The sequence below is a fragment of the Hippocampus bargibanti genome, linkage group LG16 (genome assembly GCF_051943395.1).
Source record: "Hippocampus bargibanti isolate YZ-2025 linkage group LG16, ASM5194339v1, whole genome shotgun sequence".
Classification (NCBI taxonomy): Eukaryota; Metazoa; Chordata; class Actinopteri; order Syngnathiformes; family Syngnathidae; genus Hippocampus; species Hippocampus bargibanti.
This window is the reverse complement of record NC_142749.1, coordinates 9,940,394-9,965,401: the sequence shown is the minus strand read 5'-3', so window position 1 is coordinate 9,965,401 and position 25,008 is coordinate 9,940,394. Positions and strand designations below refer to the sequence as shown.

At 40.9% G+C, this 25,008-nt stretch overlaps 4 protein-coding genes across 8 annotated transcripts in view; 1 reads left to right on the top strand and 3 right to left on the bottom strand.

Annotated features, from left to right (window-relative positions):
• The window catches only part of nyap1 (neuronal tyrosine phosphorylated phosphoinositide-3-kinase adaptor 1), a 35,812-nt gene extending 32,948 nt beyond the window's left edge, over positions 1 to 2,864 (bottom strand). For both annotated transcript variants that reach the window (XM_089017735.1, XM_089017736.1), the window contains exon 1: positions 2,549 to 2,864. The gene's annotated coding sequence lies outside the window, so the exon portion shown is untranslated. The remainder of the gene's footprint in view (positions 1 to 2,548) is intronic.
• A 2,982-nt stretch (positions 2,865 to 5,846) lies between these two features.
• Positions 5,847 to 10,148, top strand: mogat3b (monoacylglycerol O-acyltransferase 3b). The gene is made up of 8 exons (XM_089017738.1): positions 5,847 to 5,918; positions 6,830 to 6,927; positions 7,012 to 7,119; positions 8,456 to 8,526; positions 8,618 to 8,822; positions 8,896 to 9,070; positions 9,151 to 9,335; positions 9,415 to 10,148. Exons 2-8 carry the CDS (start codon positions 6,846 to 6,848, stop codon positions 9,567 to 9,569), a joined length of 981 nt encoding a protein of 326 aa, XP_088873864.1. The 5' UTR covers positions 5,847 to 5,918; positions 6,830 to 6,845; the 3' UTR covers positions 9,570 to 10,148.
• A 99-nt stretch (positions 10,149 to 10,247) lies between these two features.
• srrt (serrate RNA effector molecule homolog (Arabidopsis)) lies at positions 10,248 to 18,994 on the bottom strand. The gene is made up of 20 exons (XM_089017737.1): positions 18,903 to 18,994; positions 18,308 to 18,426; positions 18,002 to 18,130; positions 17,779 to 17,922; positions 17,342 to 17,530; positions 15,820 to 15,989; positions 15,552 to 15,730; positions 15,265 to 15,372; positions 15,022 to 15,172; positions 14,778 to 14,929; positions 14,611 to 14,672; positions 13,730 to 13,808; positions 13,412 to 13,603; positions 13,157 to 13,324; positions 12,933 to 13,086; positions 12,223 to 12,416; positions 11,579 to 11,735; positions 11,349 to 11,435; positions 11,127 to 11,226; positions 10,248 to 10,475 (listed from the first exon to the last, which is right to left on the bottom strand). The coding sequence occupies exons 2-20, from the start codon at positions 18,424 to 18,426 to the stop codon at positions 10,400 to 10,402; spliced, it is 2,610 nt and encodes an 869-aa protein (XP_088873863.1). The 5' UTR covers positions 18,903 to 18,994; the 3' UTR covers positions 10,248 to 10,399.
• Positions 18,995 to 19,278: 284 nt separating this feature from the next.
• Positions 19,279 to 24,497, bottom strand: rnf167 (ring finger protein 167). 4 transcript variants are annotated; one of them, XM_089017504.1, is made up of 10 exons: positions 24,107 to 24,497; positions 23,474 to 23,528; positions 23,227 to 23,349; positions 23,043 to 23,120; positions 22,639 to 22,776; positions 22,471 to 22,558; positions 22,300 to 22,390; positions 22,065 to 22,170; positions 21,689 to 21,941; positions 19,279 to 20,782 (listed from the first exon to the last, which is right to left on the bottom strand). In XM_089017504.1, exons 3-10 carry the CDS (start codon positions 23,326 to 23,328, stop codon positions 20,361 to 20,363), a joined length of 1,278 nt encoding a protein of 425 aa, XP_088873630.1. In that variant the 5' UTR covers positions 23,329 to 23,349; positions 23,474 to 23,528; positions 24,107 to 24,497; the 3' UTR covers positions 19,279 to 20,360. The 4 variants fall into 4 exon arrangements, with proteins under 4 accessions (XP_088873630.1, XP_088873631.1, XP_088873632.1 ...); XM_089017505.1 differs by having other exon boundaries at positions 23,479 to 23,528; XM_089017506.1 differs by lacking the exon at positions 23,474 to 23,528 and having other exon boundaries at positions 21,689 to 21,769; positions 21,848 to 21,941; positions 24,107 to 24,496.
• Positions 24,498 to 25,008: the final 511 nt, after the last annotated feature.

Sequence of the window (25,008 nt, the reverse complement as noted above, 5' to 3'; positions counted from 1 at the left end):
ACCAAAATGTTAGCGTGCATAGGGTTATTTGGAGTAAAATAATCAGAACCTTTACCACTGTTAACTCATTCACAGCCATTCCCAAATTTATTCGGGTATTGAAAATGTAACGTGGAGCTCCATCCCCAAATTTGTTCGGGTTCTGGTTTTTCTTGCAAGAGGTTGCAGATAAAGCGCTGGTCAGACCTCTGGAAATGTTTTTCCCTCCCACAACGGGGCAACATTTGCCTTATGTACACCCGCCCGCATTTCAAGCTCATATAACCCGAAACCCAGATAATTTAGGAATTAACTCATTTTTGTCTGATGAAAGAAGAGTGTAAGTTTTTTTACGCTGCATTGAATGTTCATGTCGTCCTAAAACTCAATATTCTGTGAATTTGAGTGAAAATGACAAAAACCCTGGCACTGGAGTGGACATATTTTTGCACATTGTCTGGCAGTAAAAGAGTTAATGACCTATAACCTGTAAAAATAAACATCTGAGAAAATATGGTTGCAGAAGTGTGCACACCCACTTAGAAATTGGATACAGCTGGATTCAGAAGGAACCAATCACATTCAAACTCATGTTAAATGAATGGGAATCAAAAGACTTTTGGAGGTTCAATCGCAATCTAAGGGGAAAAAAAATATCATACAGTAAAGTCTCATTATATCGATATTTAAGGGAGTCCGAAAAAATATCGATATAACCGGGACTATCGATATATCTGACCCTGTTCGCATATAATTTTCTCCGTGCGTGCATAAAAATAGCATCGATATAACCGGGACTATCGATATATCCGATATCGATATAAGGAGACTTTACTGTAATTGGATTTGTTTTCTCCAAAATCAGCTATTGTTACTTCAGCTATTGTTAACGTGATATATCAATCAATATGTATGTATTGTATTTTGTACAGCTTCCTTATTTCAAGCTCATACACCTCCAGACCCATATAACTTGGGAAGTAACATATTTTTTTCTGATGAAAGAAGAGAGCATGGTTTCGTACGCTGCATTAAATGTTTATGTACAGCAGTCCTAAAACTCAATATATGTGGGTCCTGCAATTTGACTGAAAATGACAAAAACCCTGGAACTGGAGCAAACCCTACATTATGCTACCCAGAAGGGTTATTTCTGTTTACATTATTTCAGATGGGAAATATTTTGAGAGGTTCCACTGTATAGTGTCATTTAAAATTCATACATTTTAATTCAGCACAGAAAATCTTCAATGAGTTTTCTCAGTGCTGTATATGCCTTCCATTGAGGCATCTAGAGAGTCAGAGTAGGGTAGGGTAGGTCAGGCAGACTTGCCTCTTCCTCAGAGCTGCAAAAGCACATGAGTGAACGCAGACTGCCCTCAGTGAGCACACACACACCCAAAAAACACATCCCCTCTCCAATAAGATGATAGACGTCACCCGCACGGACACACTTACGCATCCCATCAGAGAACTGAGCCTAATTATATTCTTCGTTTAAATTCAGACTCAAGGTCAAAGTGAGAGTGAAGAATCCAACATGCCAGAGTCCCCTGTTGCCATACCCCCAGTGTGATTTGCTCACGCATATAACAAAAGAAATGTCTACTCAGCTTAGGTAAAAATAATAATAAAACTGATTTAGGTATTTGATGCGTTTACAACAAGGAATGGGACTTTCACCAAGCCTGTGTTCAAGCAGCCAACTGCATACCCATGAAAAAAGAGGGTAAAGAACAAGAGTGTTGCTGGCTGCCATTTTTTTACACATTTAGCCCAAAAAATGCACAGAAAAAATGCATTTTATATATTTTCAAAATAAGCAAATAGAATAAGCCGTGTTGCAGCGATATGTTCCTGCTAATCAATCCTTTGAGTATCTATTTTCACCCTCCAAATCTCCATGCGCAAACATCCCCACCTGGCTACGCGCGCACACGCACAGTCATGTCATCAACCTGGTTTATCAATTCTGCGCACAAACATTTTTAAAACATCCTTCCAAGCGTCTATCATGCGCAAACATGCAGATGTTTTCCTTCGCTGGCCTTCCAGAATGAGCTGAGCGCGTGCCCGCGATAGCGCGCGCGTACACAAGCTGCCCTAGCGGTTTGATTCACGGAGGCGTGCACGCTCGGGCATCGCCGCTCAGCTGACGGAGGGAGCTTGTTTTGGAGAAGAAATATTCATAAAGGGGAGGTGGGAGGGTTGTCACGACTGCCGTTCTTTAAAGTATACGCGCCGCTGGGGCTACACATGTTTCGTCGTAAAAATAAAATAGATGATAATATTAAAAGGCCTGATATTCACCGAGAAGGGCTTCAAGGTTGAATAACACCAGCTCGCTGTCATACAAAAAAAGCCATTCAAATAGGAATCGATATTTTTGTGTCTAAATGACACACATTAGGCCCCTGTTGCGACGCTTCCACCGCAGTAGCCACGCGAGGGTGCGTGTGCGCATCCTATTCCTCACCGCTGAATAAGACACATTGTTTTGGGCGACGACAGCACTCAAGCGAACGTTTTATGACACAAATAACATGTCATCATTGAAGCTGAGCCTTACCTTGATGTGAAAGTTGAATGTTAGCGTAAAAAAGCAGACTGGCCCGAAGCCAAGCGGCTGTCGGATGAGACAACAACAAAACCACGCCGGTTGTTGATGACACAGCTGTCCTGCGAAGGCACCGCTGAGAGAGGGTGTGAATTTGGTCAGGGCGGGGAGGGGAACAAAATCCCTCCCCATATGTGTCAACCGGGTCTTGGTTTAAAAATCGGCGAGTTAGAAATATATCTACCGACTGACGCCTTTCTTTTGACGTGAGAGCGCTTCCATTTTTTTAAGGATAAACAGCGCGGCTCGGTGCAGCCTTCTGATTGGGAAGCATCGCGCAATTCAATGCGACGTTGGAGGGTGGGAGGGGGCGATCCTGCGTGCGTTTAAAAAAAAAACACGTCCTTCAGGGTTCAACGGGGGGAAACATGCTTTGCGGGTAATACGAGGAAGCAAGCGACGGGAGGATGCAAAAGGGGTGAATCGAAGGAGGAAAAAAAGGCGTCCAAACATTTTTTTAAAATATGTCGATGCCCCGTGTTGGTTCACACACGTTGGGCAACTGCGACGTGCTCATGATACTCGCCAGTTGTAGCAGTCATCACTCAACTCTAAGGGAACAAACACTCATATTCATTCGGATTCTGATTTATGGTTTGTCCTTTAACCCGACGTATTGCATATCGGCGTGCTTAACCTGAAACATAAGACTAATTTGGAGCTGCGTGAAGGGACTTGAGCTTGCATTATAATGGAAATATATCGAAATGTGGAATGCAAACACATGGCTGGTGAAGGGAAGGGCACGCCCCCTAAAGCTACACCCAAGAGCCACGAATTTAGATACAACAGTGAGATCTAAGCTACACTGAAAGTCGACAAGCCGTTGTTGAAATGCAACATTTTTTGGTGACTTAAGATAAAATAAGAAACCCTTGATTTGGACAAATTCTCACTTCACAGAAGCAAAGTTACGAAAGGAAGAAGGAGTAGAACAAAATATAGGAGGTACTGTAAAGGCACAGAACATATATTCCTATTAGCCACAGGTGTCAAAGTCAAAGCCCGGGAGCCAGATCCGGCCCGTCACAATTTTTTTCGGGCGGCGAAAGCAAATCAAAGTCGTGAAATTCCACGATGCTTGCTAAAATCCTAACCAAAACTGTATATTTTTGGATGTAAACCACAATAACAGTCATTATTCTTGACTACAGATTTGAAAACTGGCTATTCATTAATTTGTTGTGCGCTCTATACGTAATATGTGGAGGGGATGAAACATTCGAAGGGCTTCCCCAAATTCATAATGGCCCTCGAGAGGAAACCATAACTACAATCTGGCCCGCGGCAAAACATGACTAACACCCCTGCTATAAGCCACCGCGACACATCCCCCTCCTCGTTGTTTGATATGTTTTTTAACTCCAGGCAAGTAAACAACAATAAGGACTCAAAACTACAGTGCAAAAATCAGGAAAAGGGACGATCATTGAAAATGTCCAACATTTTGTTCTAGGTTTGACTAACGCTGCACCCCAAGGCTGCTGTGAAATGTGACGTTAAAAGCTCCTTCTCGCCTACCATCCGCCTGCACAGTTGTTCAGACGGCAACAAAAGTATCCGCGGGATTAATAACTTGATGATGACTGCATTTTAATGAGGTGAGGCGGCTCGCTACTCTCGAGGATTGCGCTTTACCGCTTTGACGACAACAAAAGACAATTTATTGCTGATATCAATGAGGAAATTCAGCAGGATTTTTATGATGTTGTTATTGTTCTTTTTTTTCTTTGTTATTCTTAAACTGTAAAACTAATAATGGGTAATTTTTTGCCCATACAGCTTTGTGTCATGGTTTCTTAGAATTATGGAGAAAGAGGGCTGTCCATGGTCCTGAAATTGGGGGTTCCCAAATTCGCAATCTTATTCAAACGGAAGCCATGTAAATATCTTTACTTCCAACAACAATCTTCCATGCGCCACCCACAAGTCTAAACATGACACTTTGATTGCAATTGCATTTGTGGAAGATGAATTAATGAAATAAAGCCACCCATTTTATTAATCTCGTTGGGCGGCCCATTTGCCCACTTAACTGTCGACTGAAAATGTCATCACAGTTGCTCAGGTCAGGTAATGACCAACCTTGGCTTTTTTTTTGTTTGGTCACGTAATGTTCACAGGCAGAGCCATGACTTGAGCAACTGTGATGTCATTTTCAGTCCAAACAAAGTGGTACAAAATAAAACAAAGGCTACCCGCTGAAATGGGTGAATAAAATGGGCAGCCTTTTTTTGTAGAGCCCCATTCCCGATTTTTTTCGGGTTTTGTTTTTTTCTTGTTTAGGTGCAGAGAAAGCGCTGGCCATGGCCTCTGGCAACATTTTTCCCTTTTACAAGGGGCAGCATTTCCATTTTTACATGTTAGCGCTTTGTTCTAGCTTCAGCTGTTAAAGCGCTATATAAACCAATATGTATGTATTGCATTGTATTTTGGACAGCCGTCCTCATTTCAAGCTCATATAACTCCAGACCCACATAATTTAGGAATTAACTTTTTTTCTGATGAAAGTGAATGTTTATGTAGTCCTAAAACTCAATATTCTGTGGGTCCTGGAATTTAATTGACAATGACAAAAACCTTGGGACTGGAGTGGACACAGTTTTGCACATGTCTGGAAGTAAATGAGTTAATTTATATTCCACCAACGCTATGCTGTATTAATCTGAATGCGGTGTTTAGACTGGCGGGGCCATAACTTGACTTTCCATTGAAACTTGACGACATCCCTATGTCATCGTAAATGGAGTTCAATGTTATTTTTCCATACAAAGAGTGAAAAGGGAACACCCTGACAATCACAATGTGTCAACAGTGCAGCATTTTAGAATTCAAGTGTTTGTATTTTGGTCTTCTTGCAGGAAGGAAGTTCTACTTTTGACATTTCAATTCAGTTAATTGACTTTAGAGCAAGAGACATACCGGTTCTGGAGTGCTCAAAGACAAATTGTTCTCGTAACAGTTGGATGACTTGTAAGGCGTAAGGAGGGAGGAGGGGCGCATCAAGACAAAGACCCCCTCTTTTGTAAACTTTGCTGTAATGTTGTCTGCGCTGCTTTGAAGTTAGATAATGACAACGAAATGTGGAATTTAGTGATTCTGTCATCTCACCATAAGACATTACACAAGTGGACCAAACAACAACATACAATTCAAAACGTTTGCAGGTTTTTATCTGGCGTGACAAAGTATCGGAGGGGAGTGGATTTGTTATCAGGAGCTTTTCCACGATTTGGTCAAAGTGCACAGCGCATGACGTGATTTTTTTTTTTCCACAGCCCCATGAATTTCCTTTCAAAAAGACGACCGCAGCATTTAGCAGGTAAAGTTGTTTGTTGACTATTTTGATTGCGGCATACACTTGAGATTCCATAGGAGCTATTTCGGATTCATGTGGTTTGTGGGTTAATGATTACTGTGTAAGTTTGGAATGCTCTTCGGCGCTTTTGCCCATGAGCTTATTCAGCAGGAAGTCAGTTGATGCGCCTTTGGTCTTCTTTAAAATACCATAGGGAGCTCTTATTAATGCCTATGCAGTCATGTCTCATAAGCTTCTTTTCTCTTAAATAAAAGAGCAATTCCCTTTTTTTTAGGTCACATACAGTGTGATCTTCCATGTGGACTAATGAACGGCAATCTGATGGCCTGAAGCCTGCTGAAATTTCCACATTTTAAAAGCACTTTTGATTCCACCTTTAAGCTCATTGGCTTGTTTTTGTGTTATTTTAAGCCATTATGTTGCTGTGCCGATGACCATTTTGTGTTTGGGAGGCTTTTACTGAGAGTTGCTTATTCTGTAGCCACAAAGGGACATAAGTCTTCTTGTGCCGGTCCCAAGCCCGGAAAAATACAGAGGGTTGTGTCAGGAAGGGCATCCGACGTAAAAGCTTGGCCAAAACAAACATGCAGATAAAACCTTTAAAGATGGAGGACACTGATTTGCTGTGGCGACCCCGTCAAGGGAAAAGCCGAAAGGAAAAGAAGATCTAGAAAAAAAGTGAATAATAAAGTGCTTTTTTCTAAACAGAATGTACTATTTCGGCCGAATGGTAGTTGACAATTTAGCCAATTACATTTTTTTTCAGTTAATTGTTCATCACCGATTGTTTTTAATTAATAAATAAGTTTGTTCCACATCTCCCGTTACATTTGCCTTTGAGAATTATGTAAAAACAGGGTTTTTTCCAATTTGAACGGTTTTCATGCGGTGAACTGTAAAAGAGACTCGAACAGCCCACAGGTTGTCGACATGCCGACCCCCAAAACTCGAAACGAGGACCTTATAGAGGCCTTAAGTGTTTTCCAATGGGTACTGACCTTTCTTTTCTTGGGTATGTTGCCTTCATTTGCACATTTTGGCTCTTTTTCGTGCACATTCGCATTGCTTATAAAAACTCAGTTGTATTCCTCTTTAGGTGTGACTTGCATCATCGTGATGGTGGGTCTGATGTTTACATCACTGTGGCTGCTGCCCACTTTATACTTCATATGGCTTGTGATTGACTGGCAGACACCTGAGAAAGGTAAAATGAAATAACTGATGTAACTGGGAATATGTTTCTGATTCAATATAAACAAACGGTGTCATTTTACACAAGTTGCACCAGTTGTGAGCGTACTAGCCGATATTATACGCTTGAATAAACTGACGTGACATTCCGCATGGGTAAACAAATAAGCGCGCTCGTACTTTACACAAATGGTATTTGGCATTTACACATAACAGTAAATGTTACGGGACACAAGCAAGCTAGGCACAAACATTTTAGTTTCACTTTTGATGTGCATAGGGTGCACATTACAAGGGACGTAAAAAAAAAACGGACATCTGAAACAGACGAGAAAAGAATATCAATGAAATAAGTTAGCTTCAGCTGGTGTTAAAGTGCAATATAAATCAATATGTATTGTATTGTATTATAAAATAAAGCTAATACCAAAAGCAATGTTCCACCGGATGGCAGCAAAGCAACATAGTTATTGGTGGTTCTGATGCATTAGCCTCCACAATTAAAAAAAAAATCAATGCGATCATAGAAAATGGAGCAAAAATGGCATCCTGGCGTAGCCATAAAATTAAAAAAGAATTCAAACCTAGCCAATGAATTATTTTTACAGAAAATGTGTTCAGATGTGCAGTTCTTTTCAAATAAATGTACACTAATAGCACTCGCTCAGTTAAAGCATGTTTCAAAAGAGCTCTTCATTTGCATGCTATTTCAGGATGTATTGCGCAATATATTAACCAATGGCTATGGTACCTTTCCCCATTCAAAATAAATTTCTGATTTGTAGTTGCAAGTACTGTATGTAATTCCACAATCAAGTAATAATCTCCAGAAATAAAATCTAAACCATTCCGCATGATAAGAAAGGGGGGTAGAGACTTGACTGAACAGTCAGTCACCTTGCTTACTTATATTTACATCCATTGTGTAAATATGAGTGCTAAGACCTTTCTTTAAAATGCATCAGGTTGCTCAGTATATTTATCATTTTCCCAAATAGCAACTTTAAAATTATACTATTTTACCATAATTTCCGGTGTATAAGGCGCATTGGAGTATACGGTGTACCCCAATGAATGGTGTATTTTCAACCTTTTTACATGTACAAGGTGCACCTTAAATGAATTTAAAAAATGTTTCCAAATATAATATAGAATTGAGTCAGTGGCTGCTGACAGTAGTTGCGAGATCTGTTGCGGCTCAATATTACTTCACATATAAAGTGCACCTGCATATTAGGCGCAGGGTCATCTTTTGAAGAAAATGAAGGTTTATGGGTGCACCTTATACACTGGAAAATACACTACTTAACCCAAAAAGAACAAATCGGTAATAAAACATTGTCTATTAGGTGGCAGGAGAAATATATCTGTGAGGAGGTGGAAAGTTTGGGAACACTACAGAAACTATTTTCCGATCAAGGTGAAACCCCATTTTAGTATTTTTATGTTACCTCTCATCCACTTGAGTTTGAGCAAGTTAACTGAAAATCTGGGTTCAATGTCTTATTTAGTTGGTGAAGACAGCAGAGCTGGATCCAAACAAGAACTACATCCTCGGCTGTCACCCACACGGTATTATGAGCATCGGGGCTTTTGGCTGCTTCAACATTGAATGCTGCGGCTTCTCAGAGGCTTTCCCGGGGATGTACGTCTCATTGGCCATATTGGCCGGACTCTTCAGGATCCCACTCTTGCGGGATTATATCATGGCGGCAGGTACTTAACATTGTGTCAATAGCTCCATATATAAAAACTGAATGATGCTTATAGTCTTACTTTGTTTGACTAGGCTTGTGTCCCGTCAGCAAGGCAAGCCTGGGCCACCTTCTGTCCAAAAGTGGCACAGGTAATGCGGTGGTGATTGTCATAGGGGGCGCTGCAGAGTCCCTGTCCTCCCATCCTGGAGTTCAGACAGTTCTTGTGAAGCAGAGGAAAGGCTTTGTCAGACTTGCACTTGAATATGGGTGAGAAAAAAAAATATAACGTTGGTCAGGATGGTGCTCACCTAAAAATCGCTTTTTAACATCTGCTTCACTTTCCTCAGGGCTGACTTGGTGCCCGTTTACTCCTTTGGGGAAACGGAGCTCTTCCAGCAGGTGACATTCGCAGAGGGTTCATTGGGTCGAAGGTTACAAGACCTGTTCAAAAAAATCTTGGGGTTTGCCCCCTGCCTCTTCATCGGTGAGCGCTGGGCAGTGTTACCCTCTAGAACTCCCATCACGACAGTCGGTGAGTATTCTTTTCGGGAAAAACAAGTGGAACTCATCTGCTACAGACGGTTAATTCTAAATCTTATCCTCGTTTCCAGTGGGAAGTCCCATCGCCGTACCCCAGCGTGTCACTCCAACCGAGGAGGAGGTCGACTACTACCATAAACTCTACATGGGCGCGCTGTTAAATTTATTCCATGAGCACAAGGTCAGTTGTGGACTATCAGAGAGTCACAAGCTTTGTTTGATTTAGATGTTTTAACTTCCTTGTGACGCTCTCCAATGGAGGACACAGAGTGAATGTGCTTGAATTGAAACAATGATGCCATTCTTTGCTATATGTAACAATACAAAACATATTGATCTATATAGCGCTTTAACAACGGCTGAAGCTTTAACAAGTAAAGTATTCAATGAAAAATGATACAAGTTACACTTACTGATTTTGTTGTTTTGTGAAGGCCTACAAGGAGTGTGTCACACAACCAAGTGCAATGCATTTCACAATACAGTAAAGTCTCGTTATATCGATATCGGATATATCGATAGTCCCGGTTATATCGATACTATTTCTATGCACGCACGGAGAAAATTACATGCAAACAGGGTCGGATATATCGATAGTCCCGGTTATATCGATATTTTTTCGGACTCCCTTGAATATCGATATAACGAGACTTTACTGTATTTAAAACATTTCTCATGACTGCTGATAACGCTGATAATCCACATTTTACCCAGTAGAGGGCATCCATTCATCACCACAACAGCGGTTTTTAAAGGTGTTCAACTGGATATGAATGATATCTTGGCAATTCAAACATTAAAAATAACCATTACAAACATATGCTTTGACTCACTCAAATATCGAATGATTTGTTGTTGACTTTTGATCTTTGCGGCGCCCAGCCTGAGGCCTTGAATGCAGATAAATGTTCCAGGGGAGGAGGAGCGCTTTATTGAGTAACAAGTGTACATCAAATGTTTGTTATACTTGGCAAAATCATTAAAAGGTGATACTCGTCACAAAGACACTACAGTACATGTGGGCAAGAAATGAGGACTAAGGGTCAAGGGAACCTTCTAAAAGAAATCCATATCATCTGGCGCATCCAGGTCCCGGTATTCAATGATGTTTCGTGGATCGCCTCGTGACATTCTGAAATCAAAAGGGAATACACGGGTCTATAGACTTCAAAGTACAGACACTCCCCTACTTACGAACATTCGAGTTATAAAAAACAGTACATATGAACATTTATGGAGTAACATATGTAGTATTCTCAGTTGTACATGTACATATCTTTATAGAGCATATATTTTATTAAATGTTTATTTTTCAGTACAAACCAATACAAGCCTTAAACATGCTTAAATAAACCTTAAGCAGACGTATATAAGCCTTGTCAAACTGCAAGAATCGAAACAAGGGCGCGGAAAATCGTACTGGACCCTGCCCACCCTGCTCATCATCTTTTCCATCAAGTAGATGATGTACCGATCCATGCGGACCAAATCCAGACATTTAAACAGCTTCTTCCCCCAAGCCATTAACTCTCTAAACAGTAACCCAAATATAACTGTATAATGCCACTGCAAGTTTTCTAAGATGATACGAGTGGAGCATGTTCTACCGGAGACAAATTCCTTGTGTGTTCTACATATTTGGCAATAAAAATGATTCTGATTCTTAAACATACATTCCATACAAAATATAGCACTGAAGCAATTTACGACCAAATTCACCTTGCAAACGACCGTTAGGAACGTATCTCGTTCGTAAGTTGGGGAGTGTCTGTATTGGTTTTACCTGATGTTGCGAGGTTTTCCCGGATATCCGCCTTGTCCACGGAAGTTGTCGTAGTTTCCTCGCCCCCCGCCAAAATTGTTAGGTGGGTAAGGAGGTACCCCTGAAATTGGGAATGGAATTAGGTTTACAAATTTCACCATTGTGGGACAATTAAAGGCTTTCTGGTTCTGAGGTTTAACTAAAAATAAGAAAAATTGATAGTCAGGCAATTCAAGTACATACCATAACCCATAAGAGGAGGGCGGGGCTGTGCAAAGCCGATTGGGCCTTGGGGGGCTTGAGGAGAAAACGGCATTGGAGAAAGCAGTCCTGTGGTTAAAAAATAAATAAATACATAAATAAATAAAATGATGTCATACTATTGGAAGATTGTCAGGCGATCCTTTGATTCAGTCCCCCTTTATGAACAATATTGTAATCGGAAGTGATCAGTCAACTGCTGACAAGCCCACCTTGGCCCGGAGCTGGAAGAGGAGGAAGTTTCATATCCGGCAGAGACGGCCTCTTGGCATCCATCAGGAAATTATTGAAAAACACCACCTCCTTTTTCACCTCTTCAATTTTATCCCCGTGTTTGTTCATGATGTGTTTTCTTACAAATTCTGGACCCTGAACCAGGCAAAAACATGAATGAGAAGTGGAATTACTATCTGCACTAAATCAAAGGTTGGCCGAATTTTCATGCTCAAGGGCTACATTTGGTTTTGAAAACGACAAACGGGCCATGTCATTTGTAGACGTGATTATTAGGTTATCAAAAATAAAGGTGACAGCTGCTTCTTCAATCTTACACTTGTCGTATGTGACATCACGCGAGCAGTAAACGAGGAATAGCAGTCGAATCTAAGACTTAAATGACTGTACACTTTTTGATGCTAACAGCCTGATGCAATTGTCATTGCTCATCCTTTTCCAAAATAAGGCGTACTCAAGTGTCGTATTTAGCTGTCAAACTAGCAATTAGAGTTGTCACGTTACATTGCCTTTTAGGTCATGGGGGAATAGTGTAAAAAGGTTGAGTAGCACTTGACTAAATGATGCAGCCGACATCAATAATCACTCTGAAGAAGCGGTGGGTTTGGAACACAAAGGTTACCTTAAACTTCTTCCCGCTAAGAGGGCAGAGCCACTTGTCCTTTCCAAGCTCTTGAGTGTTGGCAGAAATAAACTTCTCCACCTCCTCAGCGGGGTCTTTGCGACCCATCTTTGCCGCCTCTTCCTCAGACAGGGTTTCTTTAGCACTATGCAAAGGACTCAGCTTCTCCTCCAGCACCTTCTGCCATTGTTGCACTATTGGAGAGACGGTTAAGATTGTCTAAATAACACAGTTTGAACTAAGGAAATCGTATTGATAGCAGATACAGTGTTTTGCTTTTCTTTCATTAATATACACATACTCAGAAGGCAGCAAATAAGGACTGTGGCTTTGCTTTCATTCCACAAAAAGCATGCACACTATCACACCGAGCACAATTCAGAGTATAGTGTTTAAATACTAAGTTGGCACTTAATCAACTTTACCAACCCCCCAAAAGTCCAATTTCAAGCTAATATGTATGTGTTTAAATTTCAGTGCTGGAACAAACAGGATGTGGTTGTGTACTAATCAATACACACAAACATTGTGGACACAGTAGACAAAGCACTATAAAATGTTATTCATCCCACTGGGGTAAAATTCGATAAAAGCGTTAGGGAGTTAATGCCTTCAAGCACATAAACCGAGAGGGAGATTAATGCCTGCCTGCATGAAAGCAACTGTTGTCTTTGCAACACACTCGTGGTTAAGCCACACAAGGCACTGACCTTCTCCATGCGATATGCGGTTCGGAGGGACGGGCCCACGGACGTGGATCATGCCGCAGCGGTTCGGCATCTCGTCCTCACTGGGGTATTCGCAGGCATTGTAGTAATCGATGGAATGCACAATGCGTAGATACAGGATCAGGTGGTCCAAAACCTGAGCAAAAAAGAAACATTGGTAAGCGTTAATGATATAAATGAGGTTAAGTGAAGTCTTCCAACCAAACCTTGGCCAGTTTCTCATCCTTTTCCACAGTCATTTCTGTCGAGTGGCCCTCCTTGACATTTTCTTCTTGATCCATGCCACCAGAGGAGCCCAGGAGCTCCTCCTCCTCAGCGCTCACTTCTTCTATCAGGTAATCAGTAATATTCTTCAAAATGGGATTTTGCGTCTTCTGAAATAATGAGCACAATTCACAAGTGTTACTAAGAGAAACTATACTGCGAAATACCGACGGGTGAAGGACAAGAATGTGAAATACTTCTGTGCTTTGGCCTTCTTCCTGCGGAGGGTTGCACCACAAATCTCCTTTCTCATCTAGGGAGTGAATGAGTTTGGCAGCCATTTTGATGTCGTTTCGAACCACCTGCTTGTGTTGAGTGATGCCGTTTACATTGCGCACCCTCCGTGCGAGGTCCCTGTTCACACTGGGGGCCAACTCACAGTCACGCGGCTGTGAAAGGTCACATTTGAGATGATTAAACAGTTCAATAGGCATCTCACAAGAATGCACAATGTTGACAAAAGTCGCGTTTGCTGTAGAGGAACTGGAATGGACGTGAACATTCAATTAACTTACACGAATGTTCTGAAGATTCCAGCAGACCTCTTTGATGTTGACACTGCGGTCAAATGTCACCCAGCATCGTCTGTAAAACCTACACGAGCATTCAGTTTAGTTGCATTTTTTTTCTCAGCTGTGTTAGCCACAATTTAAAAACCGCCGTCATCCAAACACATCTAATTAACTGCAAACAGTCCAAACACAAATGCAAAATGAAAACACTTGCTGAAACTGTTGTGTTAAAATCTAAACTAACTTGAGCTCAAATTCAGATTTCTGTAGTGTTTAATGATTTCAAACATCTGCTTTTCCCCTTTTTAAGAAAAGGCTGGAAAATAAAACATTTTTGTTATTGGATTCATCAATTTATCAACTAATTACTTGTTTTTTTAAAGAGCTTCAGCCTTAAAAATGAATCACATGCTGTATCAAAATTATTATATTAAAATATTTTTTTCACTCATTCACTGACAATGTGCAAAAATGTGTCCACTGCAGTGCCAGGATTTTTGTCATTTTCACTCAAATTCCAGAACCCAGAGAATATTGTGTTTTAGGACTACACAAACATTCAATGTAGCATTAAGAAACCTTTGACTCTCTTTTTTCATCAGAATAATAGTGAATTCTAAAATACAATGCAATACATACATATTGGTTTATATAGCGCTTTAACAACAGCAGAAGCTGGAACAAAGCACTAACATGGAAAAAAGGGACATGGAAAAACAATGCCAGACGTCTGGCCAGAGTTTTATTGGCACCCCCAGGAAGAAAAAAAACAAAACGAACAAATTCGGAAATGGCGCCGTGTCATATTTTCAATTCCCAAATAGATTTGGAAATGGCAATGAATGAGTTAAAGAGAGTCAAAGTTTACTTTTACTCAAACTAACCTGCGCTCTGGATGGGGATCAGCTAAACAGACGCGCAGGAAACCAGGGTAGCGGCGACACAGCTGGAAAAAAAATTGAAAACATTTTAAAGTCAGATAAGAGGATGATGAAAGGAAACGTACATTCAGCCAAATGCGTGCTGCTTCGAAAGTTCAACGGTTACTAACCGCTACAATCTCAGCCTTAGAAATGGTGGGAGCGATGCTCCTCATGAAGAGCGAGCAAGTCTTGTGAAGAGGCCGTGGTCGAGGAGTGTCATCTTTAACTTTTTTCTCCACTTTCTCCTGCTCTTCAACATTCTGATTCTTCGGTTTTCTCTCTAAACAGTTACATGAGAGACCACAGATCCTTGTGAATGAATGCGAGTAGGGCAAAGTCTTGAAATGCTTCTCATAAGATTGGATTTCTCACCGCCACCCTCCTCCTGCTCCTTGTCTTCCACTTCTTTCTTTGCCGACTTTTCAGAGCAAACAGAGTTTGAGTCCGATTCGGAGTCAGAGTCGCTTTCAGAAGCGCTGGCCTCGTCGTCGCTGTCACCGCTGCGCTTCCTCTTTCTTCCCGTCTGGGAATTTATAGGATGATGGTGAAAGAAAATGTGACCTCCACCTGGGATATTGTCATTTCATGCCAAACCCCAGCAAAGTTGACACAAACCTTTTTGGGTTCAGGTATTATTTCCTTGCCAGCTTCTTTCGCCGCCTCCATTTTGACAGCATCGCCTCCTGTAGAATTCCTCTCGGCGGAGATTGAATCGCTCTCAACCTTTGAGATTGTTGGACATTGTCAACATTAGGCATGGATGACCATGACATTGCAATAATCATTCATTCTTCTTATGCCAGGGCATTTCTCTTTTCATTCTGAAATGTTGACATATCATGTTTCGATTTAAAAAAAAATCAACCAAAATAATTCAGTCACACAACTAAGACCTATCATACTTTCTCAATTTTGTCTTTTGTCACTGAGGGTTTTCCATCTCCATCCATGTTCTTATGATGGTTGTTCTTGGGGGCTTCAGCTCCACCAGATGTTGATTTCTCTCTTTCTTCCTCCTCCTCAGAAGGCAATTCCAAGATGCGGAGATCATGGTCTGTCCCTCCTTCCATCTTTATCACAGCTGCAAGCAGGCGAGAGGTGGAATCGTGCAGGTCCTAACAGAGAATTGTCATCGGCAACAACACTGATTGTGTTAAACAGAATCCTCACCCGCATCCAGGACTTTGATGATTGCTGGTGTCTGTTCAATGTCCAAAGAGAGGTTATTGAACCAGCCATTCTCCATGAGAAACATAAAGACATTCAGGCGGTTGTGCAGTGCTCTCAATGCCTCCGACTTGAGCCGACTGGCCTCTTCTGGGTGGTATTTGGATCTGAACCTGTGTCCAGAGGTTGGAGGTCCACAAAACAGCAAGGGGGGGAGGCAAGGAGTGGAAATGAACGGGATGTACAGAAGTTTGAATTCACAGAATTAAACTCCAGTCAATGTGGTACAATTGCAAATAATCATTTTTTGATATTCATTTGATATTGTGCTGTAAATTTTGAAAATGCAAAATTAAATCAGTGGATCAATCAAATATACAAGATGAATTAATATAGAGTTCTTTTAAGTCTTGCGTGTTCAGGTTGTTTTTATCATGGTTTGTTCGTAAACATTAGAAAAGTTGGATATCAATTGAAGTAAATTACAGCACAAACACACATACACACAAAAGAAGCATTTACATATTGAAGTATTCATTGAGTGAACTACAGTTACCTTGTGTTCTGCCACTTTATTAACAAAATAAATACAGAGAGGTCTCTTCTGTAAGAATGGGCTCCACTTCACCCCATTGGTGTTTCGGTATACACGTATTGAGTTTAGGGATTTGATTTGGTCCAAATAGAAAAACAAAACGGTGGAGGAAAAACCCAAAAACAAGAAAACTCAGAACGCGGGAGACATGTTGGACCTATCTATCTAAAAGCCCTGGTACTGTGTGTCTAAGAGCAACTGCATTGTGCGCAGTGCGAACCCTTGCTGTCTAAGTCGGATTCTTGCAGACTTCCACTTTTCTTGAGAATGACGCGTCGTGGTTGTGGGGATGAAGGGAGGAAAATGGTTATGTCAAAACACATAAATTACATGAGGCCTGTGAAACAAATACAATAAGTATTAACAGGAAAGCTAAAAAAAAAAATCAATGTTGAAAATCAACCCAAGTGTTTTGAACAATTGTTGTGACTCCATTTTCAAAGTAAATGTGTAGCTTGTTAGGGAAGGGATGCTTAATTGGTGCTACTCTGGAGGGAATTTGTCAGGTTTTACTGAGACCCGTGTGACTCTTTCCAAACATGCAGTATGCAGAGCACCAACTGCTCTGCAACTCGACGTGGAATTTGGGTTGATTTTCACACAAGTCACAAGTAAAATCATGGACCTGTACCTACAGCGTGAGTGCAACAACAAAATCAAGTAAATGGTGAACAATTCAATGATTGAATTATAAAGTGCTTAATATGAATTGGCAATGTAAATTCTTCATGCAACAGTGACACATTACACAATTAACTTTATAGCATATACACCCACTACAGGATCAGGCCAGCACACTATTGTAAGCAAATCCTATCTATGAATTGTTAGTAGCATCTTTTCGGGGATACTACAGACATAATATATTCATTACAAGGCTACCAAGAATATTAATTAAGGCAATGAAAGAAAATAGAATTGAGACCGTACCACTCTTCATCTTTATGAGCCAAAAAGAATTCCTGCATCTGTTGCCGGCGGTAGTCAAGTTTGTACTCATTGTAGCGCTTGACTGCTTCAGTCTCATCAACAGAATCATCCAGGGAAATTAGGAACTCCTTAAAAGTCTTCATGATTGGCGGTGGTGGCCCAAAATCCATGTCATGGATGTTCCCAAGCCTGACAAAAGATGAGTGGATAATGTTGTACAGAACATTTCATCTCATAGTTCTTTTCAGCATTTCCCAAATATAAGATTTGCTTCCATGTATTTCTGGAATTCAGAATAACAATGACACAGGGTGCACACAAACCAAGCTACCGCATGTTTCACTTGAGCACCTAAAATCTAAACCACCTAAGCCCACGCCAGACAAATGAGGACCAAATATCTGAAAGGTCCTTTTAGTGTCATTCAAGTCTCTCACCTCGCCTGAATGGGAATACCGTGATGAGGCTGCATTATGTGCATGTCCGGGTGCCCCCATTGCTGTGGGGGACCATAACTGGGTCCCCCTCCTCCATAGCCCATGTCATAGCCGCCACGATAGGGATCGCCACCATGGTCCTCCCTGCCAGGTTAGAGTAATTAATGACATAATGAAGAAAATCAAATGTAAATGTTGAGGACTCGGGCACAGATCAACTCACCAGTCCCGTCTCATGCGCTTCTGTTGGGGACTCATGTCGTGCCTGGGAGGGGTAAACCTTTCCCTGCGACCTCTGTCGTAATCTCGGTACTCTCCACGGCTTCTCCGTTCCCTGCCCCTGTCCCACTCTCTGGCAAATGGAAGCCAAAAAAATGAGAAATGATACATCAGGTTTATTCAGGGGTCAAATAAATAAACCTCAATTCATGGATGTGAGAAAAATTAAAGGTTTAATTCTGGAAACTGGGTCCAAATGTGACTAACGTACCACTTAACCATTTTGAGTGAGTAAACATTCTTGATTTACCTGTCATTCCACTCATCTCTATGTCTGTCTTCTCTCTCTCTGGAACGGTCATAATCACTCCTTTCACGTCTGAATTTGTCCCTTCTTCTGCGATCATACTCGTCGTCGCTGTCTCCCATCTTCATTTAGAAAAAAACAAATCACACGAATGTGAGCGAGTGTCTAGCGGGTATTACTCGAGGTGTGCATTGTGGACAAGGATAGATAAATCATTGAGTAAATCGTCGCAGTCGACCCTGCTAAATTAGCATGCTATGCTAAAACAGGAAATGAATCCATTGCCAACAGCGCTTTGTAGTTAGCGATGATTCATTTCCTTTCAAAATTCTGATAAAGTATCGCTATTTGAAATAGTTCAAAATAATACTGCGTAGAGGCCAATCCTTTTTTGCTCAAGCCCAAGTGAAAACCCAAGCCCAAGTGAAAACATACTTTTTTTAATGGCATCGTAGTTTTGACACACGCTAGCGAGGCTGATATCTAGCATGACTCTTTCCTAATTGCGCATTAGCAAGAAACCAAACACACGTTGCGTTTGGATTAGAACGTGACTCAACCTACACGATGAGGTGTTGGTAGAAATAAAACCTAATACCTGCGTAAATGTAAAATAATATGCTCAGTTTGCTAATCTTGAGTATCTTCGTGCTGCCGGTCGTCCTTTTTAATCGGCAGTTTTTCTTTGTCAAAATAAACGGGGGAAAAAAACAAAGAAAATTTCACATTATCGCCACCTCCTGCCTGGAGTGTAAACTGACACCCCGCAAGACATTTGACAATTACATTTTGGGCGACAACATATAATTAAAGGTACAAAAGTAGCTGCAATAAACTGAAAAAGATTAGGGTTCAAAATCAATCTGCGTACTGATAAATTGAAATAATAATTCAAAATACAAGAAGAAAATGAATTCCTTAATTCAGCTCTATGGCTGAATTAAAAAAAAAAGACTAATAATCAAAATATTGGACAGATTTTAAAATTTAATTGTTCATTAATCAGGCATTACATTGCTGCTTCCATTGAGTGTGATGTCCCCAACATCATCACATTTTCATCATACACTGTACATACATGATATTTTAAATGTATTGAAGTCTGACAAATACAGATTTTTAAAGACAGAAAATGTGGGATTTGGAGAAACAACTGCTAAAATTAAGATGTTAAAAGAAAGTGACTATATGACTTATTATCGAGGCAAACAAGAATATTACACTTACACTTAGTTGGAGGTGGCTAAGCTGTAGTACATGACATTTAAATGATCAAACAAATATTCAAATAGGTCAGTCAATTAATTGGCAAAATCTGAATTCCATGTTTCATGACAGCGGAGATTTAAATAAAAGAAAAAAACAGCCTAAAGCAGACCCAGAAAATTGTACGGAAACATGACAAAAAATGTCTTGTGTGTGCAAATTATGACTAACGCTACCCGTTACTCAGACTTAAGGAAGCGATGGACCTCTTTTCAGGTGAGGGGCTGTGGGGGGGTCTGTTTTTTTTATACAAAAAATACACTTTGGACAAAAACTAGGAGTGTGACCTTTTAGTGGATTAACATAAAACGCATGACATGAAGGCCAAATTAAGGCAATGTGTTTAAACTTTGCTAATGCCACAAACTTAAAACAGTTCTTCAGTCACATTGGAATTACAAACACAGTATGTGGTGAGTTAGTCAAAGGAACTTAAAAAGCGGCCACACCCAAGGACAAATGTTGTCATGCCAGTTACCATTACAGTATTCTCCATTGTGACGCACAAGGGCGACACAGTTAAATTTGGAAGTGAGCAGCTTCATATGTGTTTCCTTTTATGAGCAAATATACCCAAAAAATTACAATGTATCTAACAATGGTCCGAAAACTAAGTTTGAACATAGGCACACTGCACATCAGAATAATTTTGTGTGATGCTAAGAATGACCAGTGTCTGGTTAAAAGAAGGGGAAGAAGTACTTTTTTAGTAGTGTGCTCAACAACGAAAACAGCAAAGGTTGTGACAGAAAGGCCCTTTTCATGTTAGGTCACGTCAACGTTCCAGCCTTCAGATGTGCACTGCGCCCCTACCAATCAGCTGAGCAGTTTCATCATCAATATGGTGCTCCTCATCAACTGTGTCATTGCTTTCTGAGTCTGTGTCCTCCTGCGGGGAATAGTAGCCTTCATAATCCAGGAAAGGGGAGTCGTCGCAAGCCGGCGAGGCGATGCACTGAGCGGTGGTGACCGTGGTGGCGGAATACACCCCCGGGCTCCCAGAAGGGGAAGCTTGATTTGATGCGCGGAGCAGAGGGGTCCGCTCAGAGTCTGCCTCGCCCTCCGTTCCTTCTTCTTCTCCCCGGCGTCCGCTTTCCTCCTCGGATTCGGACTCGGAGTGCTCAGGGTTGTTACGGGTGACTCGCTGTTTGCATACGGGGCACGTCTTCTTGGTCTGGGTCAGCCACGGGTCCACACATTTGCAGTGGTAGGCTGATAGAGAATAGACAGAATAGAAATTATCATATTTAAAAGTTTCAAGGTTAGTTGGCCGCCGAACACAAGGCCTACAATGGAAGCACAGAAAATCTGGGGTCAATCTGAGGTGAACAGACACAGCCTGTTAAACTGTCATCTTCATGTAGGCCAGGGGTCTCCAAACTCGGTCCTCGAGGGCTGCTTTCCTGCATGTTTACCAGCTCTCTGAGGAGCTACACACCTGATTCAAATGATCAGCTCATCAGCCAGCTCAGAAACAGCATCAAAATGGTCCTGATGATTTGAATCAGGTGCGTTGCTCCTGGGAGAGCTGGAAAACAGGCAGGACAGCGGCGCTCGAGGACCGACTTGGGAGTCCCCTGATTCTAGGCCATGGACTAATTTAGGACTTGGTAAACTCCTTCACAGGAAGAGGTCATTAGCCAGGTTACAAATCTATCAGTTCATGGAAAGGACAACCAATTAAAATATCTACAGTAGGTTCTGTTTTTATGGTTGTTGGTGCTTGGGATGTCCAGGCCGTGGTATTGAAATCAAGAAGACTATGTTTTACTAATGTATCACTTAAATTTGAATAAACTCTCAAGAAATAGCTTGGTAGGGGGCTGCAAAAGTTGGGCTACGTCCCCTGCCGGCAGTAAAAGACAATCTTCCTGTGTTGGAGCCTTTGTTCACAGTGTCTGACCGAACATCTGACATAGGCTGAAGAGAAATGTTTCAGTCAACAACCGCTGATCCAGCACTTCGTTGACCGAAAATAAGGATTTAACCCAAGATGTGTTATTTAGCATATAAAATATGATCACTCAAGGTCAATTTATCACTGAATCACTGTGTATCCAGTCCATAAAATCCATCATTGAGATACAAGGTTCAAATCATGATGATAATCATATTTACCATGCGAACACGGTAAAACACGCAGTTTTTCCCCTTCTTCATACTCCTCTAAGCATATGGCACACACATCATAATCATCGCCTGGAATACGAAGGAAAACATATTTAACCTTATTCAAACATATAATTACATATTTATTTCTGCTTTTTTTTTTTAAACCTTTAGTGAACTTGTGAGTAGGAATCCGTTTCAGTTGTTCCTTGGACAATCGATTTTTCCTCAGCCTTTTTCTGTGCTGTGCACAACGTATAACCTAAAAAAAAGAAAAATGCAAAGGCAACTAAAACAATGGGATGTATGTGTTCAGTTAATTACAGTCCAAAAGCTACCCTTAAAAATTCATGAAGTCACATGGACCGCTGATGACGACACTCACCAAGATAATAAACATCACAATGATGATCATGGCAACCACTCCGGTGAAGGGAATAAGGTAGTATGAGAGTGGGAAAGCAAACTCTGGCTTGAGAATCACATAGGCTCTGCAATTTATCCAAGTAAGAAATTCAAATCAACTGTGAGAAACTTTGTCGGCAATTATATGTCACCCATTTAGGACATGTGATTATTGCAAGAATACAACTGCAGTATGATTTTTTTGCAATCAGTACCCTTGTTCTGGAATGATGAAATTTTTGAGAACTTGGGATGCATAGTAACTGCTAAACACAGAGGGGATGTCAATCTCCTCTGCTATAGTATCTAGACACAAATAAAAAGAATGACTTAGAAGTAGTAAGCTTCTTTAATATGATTAGCAAAGGAATCCAAGAGCTACTTACCATTGCTGAAATTCATATTGAGCAAAGAATCAGAATACATGTTGTGAACGATTGCAGCACTGTAGCCAGCTTGTTGTGCATGCAGAACCTTTAAAAAGTTTCCCTTACATTAATTCAACTTGGTACCGCAAAGAATGACATGCCTGTGAAACTAGAACCGTTACTGACCTTTCGATCAAAATTGCAATCATAGCGTCTGATGAGAGCAATGAATTTGGTGATGTTGGCATCATAAAATGGTGGCAGTGGAGGAGGAGGGTCGATTGTTGCACAACCATTAAGAGGACGGGACACCACTAAGACTCCCTTAGAAATCGAGGAAAACATTTGATTAAACCAGACCCAGACCCAGACGTTACTGACTGCTGTATTACACATATACATGTGTTTTGTTCTTTTGACTTCAAGACGGCGCCGCGAGAGTGGCTGCCTTTCCAGCAGCTCCTGTGTTTTGCTTTTCTACTTTCATTTCTTTCATAACTTTGCTGCTGTGAAATGTAAATTTCTCCACTGCGAGACTAATAAAGGAAAATCCAATCCAATCCAATACATTGTTCCCTACATTTCCTTACCATGATTCCTTCCTTTGGAAGTGGTGCTCCAAACAATGCAGGCAGGTCCTCAAACAGCATGGTCACATTTCTGTAATGCTGCCAAAACATAAAATATACACACAAGATGACATGCAGGTACTTTCGATGAACTGTATGGAGGCAATCGGGTGTGTGCACGCTGATGCAGAAGAGAATTACTTACAGCATAGATATATGCATGTGTGGGCGAGGGCGCAATGCAGCAAAAAGTGATGGAAAGGAGAGTTAAATGCACTCCCGTCCACCACTCACCTTGCTGAATCATATCCGGATGGCTGTAGTTCCACTAAAATGAGGAGGAACAAAACATGTTGATGATGAAGTAACTTCAAGCAACAGGCACAATTGATCGTGGTTGAATCTGAAGATCATCCCACATTTTGGTAGTAATCTTGTCTCAAAATACTCACGTAACTTCACTTAGATATATGACTAACTTCTTTTCCTTTCGGCTCTTATGACTAACTGAACACATGAAAATATATGCAGAAATTACACCAGTAATTACTTAAAATGTAAAGTTAGGATCAAACAGTCTAATAAAATACTACAGTTTTCAGTTTTAATTCATTGTTAGACAACATTAAATATTTTTTGGGGGGTATGTGACATTCTTTGGTACTGAGATACACGCTTGAAACTACTTGACGTAATTGCATGTACGTCTGTGTCAGCTCTCAGTCGTACATGAGTGGTCCATCGATGAAAAGGTTTCTTCCGCCGTCATCTGTACTTCTTTGAAGGTGTCGGACGTTTCGCTTCTTATCCGAGATGCTTCTTCTGCGAATCCAAGATGCTTCTTCAGCGGACTGTTCGCTGAAGAAGCATCTTCAGATGACGGCTGAAGAAACCTTTTCATCGGTAATTGCATGTAGCTGCCAACAGGAAGTGCAGTGCTACCCACAAATCCACTCTTACAGTATTAAACTCTCTATCTTAATGATTCTGTAACGGAATTGTCAGACATTTCCACAATTCATGTCCATATGTCTGTTCATCCAAACACGGAAAGTGACTAGCAATGTGGCTAATTAGCACCTTACCTCGATAACTTGTTAATTGCGGCACCGTCGAAATGGATCCGAGATGTCCCCTTTGTTTCTTCACATGACACTTTGTAAAAGCAGCTGTTACTTGATAATCTACCAGCAGATGTCTTCTCCGTGTATGGGCCAACAATTGCCAAAATGGATTAGCGCTAGCCGAGTCGCGACTTGTTTTGGTAAATGTTAGATGACTGTTAAATCCTCTACGTGACAGACTATCCGATTTTTAAAATGCAGCAGTTGTACACGTAATAGCATACGGTTGGGACAATATAGAAGGACGATTTGTTCATCTGTCGTAAAAACGACAAGATTGCTCGGTTGTCTGAAGTTGCGTTGACTTGCTAGTAGCTACTTGGTTTGTTTGTTATTGCAGAAGGACTCCTGCCTCGGCTCTTCTTTGTGTTCATTTAAATTGAGTCATGTAAGCAACATGCACTATAGCGCCTATTAGTGCATATAAGTGGAAACAGCAACTTTGGCCCTCAAACTTTTTTCTAATGTTTAAATGTATTTTAATTCAGCGTTGGCAGTTAATTGATACAGTTACGAGTTGTTATGTCTAAGTGACATAATCCAAGTACTATTTTATTAAAATAATGTAACTTAATTACTTTTGGATACTCCAATACAAAATATGCTAATGAGGACAAAAATACTGTTGTTTTTTACTGTTTGGTCTTGTGAATCTGTAAGAAGTAGGGTTTGAAAATTGAAGCACACACACAATAAAAATTCGAAACCTCAGGGCAGTGGCAATCATGATAACCAAGTTCATGGTGACGCAGGAGTAGGGATGGATGGATTGGTGAATATGTGAAACAATTGCTTAGTAATATGGCGCAAAACATACTGTATATGTATACACCAGGGGTAAATATATAACCTTTTTTTATGGT